This window comes from Crocodylus porosus, unplaced genomic scaffold, assembly GCF_001723895.1.
Source record: "Crocodylus porosus isolate Cpor-Errol unplaced genomic scaffold, CroPor_comp1, whole genome shotgun sequence".
Taxonomy (NCBI): Eukaryota; Metazoa; Chordata; order Crocodylia; family Crocodylidae; genus Crocodylus; species Crocodylus porosus.
Genome location: NW_017728907.1, coordinates 44573242 through 44580263, shown reverse-complemented (window position 1 = coordinate 44580263; position 7022 = coordinate 44573242). Strand labels below are relative to the sequence as shown.

Here is a 7022-nt window from a genome sequence, read left to right as displayed (position 1 = left end):
GGTTGGATGTGTATCTAGCTGGGGTAATGTAGGCCCAGCACTCTTTCCTGCTTATGCAGGGGGTCGGACTCGATGATCTATTGAGATCCCTTCCGACCCTAGCATCTATGAATCTATGAATCTATGAAACCCCACAGCCGCAGGCCTGCAGAGGGTGGCAGCAGCCACCAAACTGCCCCCTTCCCAATTGCCCCCACTTGTAGGGGCCCATGGAATCTATCCTATCCCTACATCTCTTCAAGGTCATCGTGTGACTGGGGAGCTGGGGACCCCTGAAGGGAGAAGGCCCTGCTGTGGGCAGAGGCAGAGGGTGGACAGGGTGTGATGTTCATGGGCTGGGATCCTGAATGAGCCTTACCTGCTGGGTGGTCCAGACACTTCCCTGCTCCTGTCCTTTCTGGTTCATGCTTAGGTCTGGCAGGCTGCTCTGAGATGGGGCAGCTGTGGGTCTTTGCATGGCTTGTGCTGACACTAGATACTGCACTGGGACAGTTCTGGCTGGGACCTGCCAGCAGCCCCCGGGCGCTGTGTCTGCAGGTGCTGCTTTTATCTAGAACCCTGCAAAGGGCAATTAATGAATCAATTAGGTAACAAGGCTTGTACCCCTGGGGAGCATGGCTCTTGGGGATGCTGGAGGGAGGCTGCACCCCTCACACGATGACGCTGTTTCTCCAGGGCTGGGCTGACTGCAGCGGCAACAGCCTGCTCCACGCTCCTGACACCCTCCTCCGGAACATCACTGGCCTGGACCTTTCCCACAACTCCCTGGTGGTGCCCAGACATGGGACCCTGCTGAATGGCTTCCCCACCTTGCGCTCCCTCAACCTGTCCGGCAACCCTCTCTTCATGCTCTACCCAGCCACCTTCTCTGGCCTCGGGACACTGCGCCTGCTGGACTTGAGCCACTGTGGCCTTGCCCACCTCCACCCTGCAGCCCTCCAGGGCCTGGGGAACCTGCACACGCTGCTCCTGTGGGGCAACTGGCTCCGGGCCCTGGAGGTGTCAATGATCCCAGCTCATGGGGTCCTCTCACACCTGGACCTGCGCAACAACCAGCTGGCCTACGCCGCCGGCCCTGTCCTGCAGCGGATGGGAGGAATTCTGCGGGTCCAGCTGCAGGGCAACCCCTGGGCCTGCAACTGCTCTGCCTCTGCGCTGCAGCAGTGGCTGCTGCAGAGGCAAGGTGAGGATGGGTTATGGGTCGGGGCTGGGGTGTGTGGATTCACCAAGTCTTCCTCCCGGGGAGTGGGGAGGGCTCGGTGCCTTGGGATGGGGCTTTGGGCAAGGCATCCCACCACCTGTCCCAGTAGCTGGAGCAGAAGGGAACAGGCCCGGGGCAGGGAGCACCAGGCTCATGCTGCTCTGGTCTTCACATACTTTGGACCGAGGGGTGTGTGTGGGGGCGGGGGGCAGGGCTGAGGCCCCCGCACTGAGACAGGTTCTCTCCCCCAGCTGTGCAGGTCCTGTGCGCCTCACCCCCCGCACTCCGGGGCCAGGACATCAAGACCCTCACCTACCAGGACCTGGGCTGCAGGGGAGAGCGGCGGCTCCCCCGCGCGGAGCCCTTGACCAGCACACAGCCGCTGCCTGTGGCAGCTGGGAATGACAGTGAGTTGTGAAGCTACAGGGTGGGATTCCCCTCTCCCCACCCCCAGCATCCACTGCCCCCAAAGCTGAGACCGGTCAGCCCTTCACTGAGGTCTGAATCCCTGTCTGGTGCTGGTATGGCCACCAGGGCATTGCAGCAATGGCACAAGCCTGGCAGCTCCGTGCCCCATGCAACCCCTGCCTGGCACCTGGACAGGCTGCATGGGTTGTTCTGCACTGGGCCAGCCACAGCAGCATTCCCCCAGCTGAGAGCAGGGGCTGGTGCTGGCGGTGCCTGCGGTATCACCACATGCTCCACAGCACAGTCCTCAAGCCATGTGCCACAGGCCCCCCCAGAACCCATTAGACCAAGATAGCTAACCCCACGTGGCACCAGGCAATAAACCCAAGCCCAAAGCTCCAGGATGCAGCCTCCCAGCTCCTTCCTGAGCTACCAGCTCCTGCTGCAGGAACCCCAGTGCCAGGTCAGCTGTCAGTCTCTTCCTCTCCCACCACTGCACCAACCATCCCCACTCCCTCTAGCTGTCAAACATGTGGGTTGGTCTCTGACGGCCAGAGGATTTCAAGGGTTCAGTCACTACCCAGGCCCCTGCGCTGAGCCCCACCATCGTGCTGTCCCCACACAGCCCCTGCCCTGCACAGAGCAGATGGGAAACGGCACCGCTCTGCCCTGCACTGCTCACGGGACACGGGCAAAGCACTCACCTGTGCAGGGGGGAGTGCAGCTCCACAGCACCTTCTGTCTGTCTTCTGCCCAGCAGCCACCACACCGCTGGCAGGGAAGGGGGGCAACAGCTGGCCATACCTGGTTGGCTTCATCCTGTGCGCCATCGGCATCTCTATCCTGATTGCGCTGGTGGCCAAGTGCAAACTCTTCCACAAGAACTTTGCCAGCTACCGGCACCGACCGCTGCCCGACGCCAGCTCAGTGGGGAATGGCCCGGCCGAGGAGAGCGCAGCCTGGGAGGAGAACCAGCCTGGGCCCATCGGAAGGCTGCAGCCAGAGGAGGATGATGGCTTCATCGAGGATAACTACATCCAGCCCAGCGAGCAGCTGCAGGAAGAGGAGGACATAGAGCCGCACTTCTCCCTCTGAAGCTGGGTTCTGCCCAGCTTCTCCTCTGCCCTCTGGGGCCATAGCCTTCACCTTCTGCCCTCCCACTCCTCCTCCCAGGCTGGGGCCTTTGCCTCCTGCCTCCCCACCCAGACTCCCCTGCATCCTTTGGGGCTGGGACTTCTGCCCTGCAGGCCCCCTCCTCATCCCAGAGGCTGTGGCATCCCAACACCCCCTCCTCACCAGCCCATGCTCTTGTTCCTGCTTTTGGTCCTCCTGTTTAAGTGGGGCCAGGAGACCTGGAAGAAGATGGAGCCAAGAGGCATGCAAGGAAGGGTCTGCTTAGGAGAGTGGTGAGGGCACGGTGAAGAGGCTGCCCTTGCCAGGAAGCTGTGCGGGCCTCACTTTCTCCCAGGGCTCAGATCTCGGGGGGCCTGTGTGTGGCACTGACAGCAAACAGCCCCACTCTGTCCTGTGTGTCTCTGCTTCAACACTGGTGACACCAGGGGAGCCCAGCCCTGCACTGCCGCTGCTCTGAGCAGGTCAGAGACGCAGGTCCGCTCAGCACCTGCCCCACTCCCCGCAGCCTGAGCCACACACACTCCTGGGCTTGGGAGCCAGAGAGGAGACTGGATCATTCCACGTGAAGCTTTGCCTTTGCAATCCAGGGAAGGGAGGCTCCAGGCAGCTGAACAAAGCTGCCGACCTGTGGGACAGCCATGTGTCGCTGCTTGCCAGCTGTTTTGAGCACAGGCCTCATGAGACCTGGCAGACAGCAGGGAGGATGGGCCAGAGCCAGTATCATGGCAAGTATCAGGACAGTTGGCCCAATGCCAGGCCAGACTGGCTCACCGTGCTGCCAGAGCATGTAGAGCTGTGCAGCTGCTGCCTGTTTCGCCTGCTTCAGATGCTGGACCTTGTTGCAGGCCCTTCCTCTCCCTGGCTGCAAGGCTCTGCATTAAATGGCTGCTGGGTTCTGGGACTGGATGATCAATGCAATGGTAACTTGGGGTGATTTTTATCCTCATCCCTGTCAGCACCCCAAAAGGCTGTAGGAGGAAAAGATATTGGAGATGCCTTGGTGGGGCTTCTTTATCCAACAGCAAGGTGCAGCCACCTCTGGGGCAGAACATAGCCAACAGCAGGTTAAGAGAACTGCTATTGACATAAAATCCTGTAGCTGTAGAGGAATGTGTCAACATAATAAAAACTCAGTGTTTTTAAACTGGCGTGCACTTGATAGCAACAACCTATTCCCTTCCCATGCCATACGTAAGCTCACTGGAGGGCAATACAGAAGTCCTAACTGATTCAAGGGGCAAAGGAGGTAGGACGAAAGTAGCAGAACTGCGCCAGGTCTGACATTAACACTGCTCACTGCAAAGTCCCAGAGACCTTCAGTTCACTGGAAGCCAGAGTAATAGCCACAGACCAGGAAGGCACAATCCACCCCTTTCCAGCACCACCAGCTGCTCTTGACTCCACTCACCTGTCACTTGATTGAAAGGCCAGCACCACCAGCTGTCGCGGTGTGCTTGATTAGGCTGGCTGCAGCCTCCTCTGGTCCCTGACAGTAGCCCCTGAAGCCAGCCCGGGCTTAGCTTCTAGAGCAGGGACAGGCAAAATACAGCCCACAGGCCAGATCTGGCCTGCCAGGTGATTCTACCCAGCCCACAGCGCCCCTCCAAAAACAATTATTACTGACCTGCAGCTGCACCTCTGAAAGCTGGCTGGAGGTGGGCTTTCAGATGTGGACACCATCAGACCGGGCAGACCCTGCATGTTCACCCCTGTGGGGCTTCTGCCACCCCATCTGGAAACCCCAGTGGAAACCACAATGGTGTGCAACTGGCTGGCTGGTGAGTGGGGAGGGGAGCGCTTGCCTGCAGCGGCAGGAGGTGTGGGGTTTGTGGGCAGGAGGACATACCTATCGGGCTGGGCAGGCTCAATGCCTCCAGGTGCTGCTCCCCACTGGAGTGCTGGAAGTCTGATGTGGAAGCATGAGGCCAGCCTGGCCTGGCCTGATGGCATGCAACTCCCATCTGACGTGCTGGCAGCCACATATGCTGGCATAGAGCTGGCCTGGTCCAGCTCAAAAGTGTGTGCCAGCAGGCTGGGTGGGCTCTGTGCCACAACATACCGCTCTTGGGACTTGACCAGAGCTGCACGCTGCCAAGGGGCTCTGCCTGTATCCAACCAGGAGTGCCCCGAGTGCCCACCACCTGCTGCTACTGCTACTTCTGGCTTTTGTGGGGTGTGCACCATGCAGGGGTGGGGGGCACGTGCCAGGGGGTGCATACACACCCATATCGCCCCAGAAACCCCATACCCACCCACATCCCCTCACACCTAGGGTGACCACCTGTCCCTAGTTGGGTGGGGCAGTCCAGGGATAGGATCATAAAGTCCCAGGCCTGGGCTGCATGACTGAGATAGCATCTGTCCCAGAGTCGCGGCATTACGCAGGGATCTGGGTTTCATAGATTTCATACACATTAGAGCTGGAAGGGACCTCGTAAGATCATCAGGTCCAGGGCCCTGCCCAAGGAGCAAGAAGCCAGCTAGGGTCAAAGGATCCCAGCAAGATCAATGTCCAAATGTTTCTTGAAAGTGTCCAGAGTAGGTGCCTGCACCACCTGTGGGGGGAGTTTGTTCCAGGCCCTGGGGGCTTGGATAGTAAACAAGTTTTTCCTTATTATGTCCAGCCTCAAATGATCTTCCAGGAGTTTGTGACCATTGGACCTTGTCATCCCTTGGGGTGCTCTGAACAGACGTTCCCCCAGATCCTGATGAACACTCCTCATGTACTGATAGGCTGCCACCAAGTAACCCCTGAGCCAGTACTTTTCCAGGCTGAAGAGCTTGCAGCCCCTCTTCATAAGGCCTGCTCTCCTGCCCTCTGATCACACACGTGGCTCTCCTCTGGACTCTTTCAAGCTTCTTCACATCCTTCCTAAATTGTGGAGCCCAGAACTGGATGCAGTACTTCAGCTGTAGCCTCACCAAGGCTGAGTACAGTGGGAGGATAACATCCTGGGTCTTGCTCAAGATGCTTTGGTAGATGCAAGCCAGAGTTTTGTTTGCTTTGCCAGCTGCAGTATCACATTGGTGGCTCATATTCGTCTTGTGGTCAATCATGACCACAAGTCTCTTTCGGACATGGTGCTAGCAAGTATAGCACTGCTGAGCCTATAAGTGTGATGTGGGTTTTTATTCTAGAGGTGCTGCACCTCGCATTTCTCCATACTGAATGCCATCAGGTTTTCATCCACCCACCTTGCAAGCCTGTCGATGTTGGCCTGGATCCCCAGCCTGTCCTTGAGTGTGGAGACTCTTCCCCAAAGTTCCCCTTGCATGCAAGCAGTGTGCCAGTCTGCAAGGGGCTGCTTGGGGCTGCCGGGAGTGGGACGAAGGGGGCTTCATGTGCATGTGCCTGCCTGCACACATGTACATGGCTGGGAAGGAGCCAGGCAGCATGGAGAGCAGCTCCCAGCAGGTAGGTCTATGGGGGGCAGAGGGAGTGTGAGGAGGGGGCGCAGATTGAGGCCCCTACAGTGAGGGAAGGAGTGAGGCTGAGAGTGCTGCCCAGCCAGCGTGGTGTGTGTGGGGTTGCTGGGTTGGGGCAGGGAACAGAACTGAGCCAAAGATGGCTTGTCCACAGGGTGCAGGGGAGGACAGCTCCCGGCCACTGTGCACATCCCAGGGAGGGGAGCATGGGGTGTATGAGCTCCCCAATTTGTGCATGGAGTTGGGGGGATGTGCCCTGCTGCCCTTCCCCTGGGAACCCAGTGCTGCCATGGCGATGTGCCCCTCCCTGTGGCAGGACTTGCAGCCTCCCAGCTGCCTGTTGGCAGCAGCCTGGGCTCTGTGGCTGGCAGCAGCTGCTTGGAGCCAGGGCTGGGGGCGGTGTGCCAAGTGAAATGTCCTTGTGTGGCATGCTCGGCACGTGTGCTGGGGGTTGCTTACCCCTGTTAGTCAATGTTTGATTTTTAGTGTATGACTCTTTTTCTAGTTCTAAGAAAAGGAGATGTGCATGACGGTGGGAGAGCAGGCTGGAGAATGGCAGCCTGGCAGCGCCTGCCCAGAGCTGGGACTGAGGGCAGTGCTGGTGAAGTCCTACCCCCCACCCCCAATCCCAAAGAAGTACTTCTGCGGCCAAAGGTCAGGAGTTAGGGGGTAGGACTTCAGTCCCAAGATGGCGACCAAGGGGCGGCGCCACCATTGCAGCCCTTGACACCTCGCCAGGAGTGGCCCTGGCCCAGCCGAGATATCTGCAATCCTGCTCTAGGGCAGGGGGAGCTGGCACCGGCCTATCACAAGATGACCACAAGATGAACATGAGCCTCCAATGAGATGCTGC

General features: G+C 59.0%; 2 protein-coding genes across 4 annotated transcripts in view; both read left to right on the top strand.

The window, feature by feature from the left end:
* The window catches only part of LOC109307379 (E3 ubiquitin-protein ligase TRIM56-like), a 30439-nt gene that overhangs the window by 13415 nt on the left and 10002 nt on the right, over nucleotides 1-7022 (top strand). For 2 of the 3 annotated variants that reach the window (XM_019531262.1, XM_019531261.1), the window contains one exon: nucleotides 3249-3694. The gene's annotated coding sequence lies outside the window, so the exon portion shown is untranslated. Of the gene's footprint in view, nucleotides 1-2704; nucleotides 3695-7022 lie in introns of those variants that run through there. The other variant, XM_019531259.1, reaches the window with a different exon arrangement.
* CUNH1orf210 (chromosome unknown C1orf210 homolog) lies at nucleotides 658-2704 on the top strand. The gene is made up of 3 exons (XM_019530611.1): nucleotides 658-1183; nucleotides 1453-1608; nucleotides 2367-2704. The coding sequence occupies exons 1-3, from the start codon at nucleotides 658-660 to the stop codon at nucleotides 2702-2704; spliced, it is 1020 nt and encodes a 339-aa protein (XP_019386156.1).

Coding starts and splice junctions, on each gene's coding strand:
- CUNH1orf210 (XM_019530611.1), top strand. CDS start 658: ATGACGCTGTTTCTCCAGGGCTGGGCTGACTGCAGCGGCAACAGCCTG. Junction 1,184..1,452: donor GTGGCTGCTGCAGAGGCAAG/GTGAGGATGGGT, acceptor TCTCTCCCCCAG/CTGTGCAGGTCCTGTGCGCC. Junction 1,609..2,366: donor TGTGGCAGCTGGGAATGACA/GTGAGTTGTGAA, acceptor TCTTCTGCCCAG/CAGCCACCACACCGCTGGCA.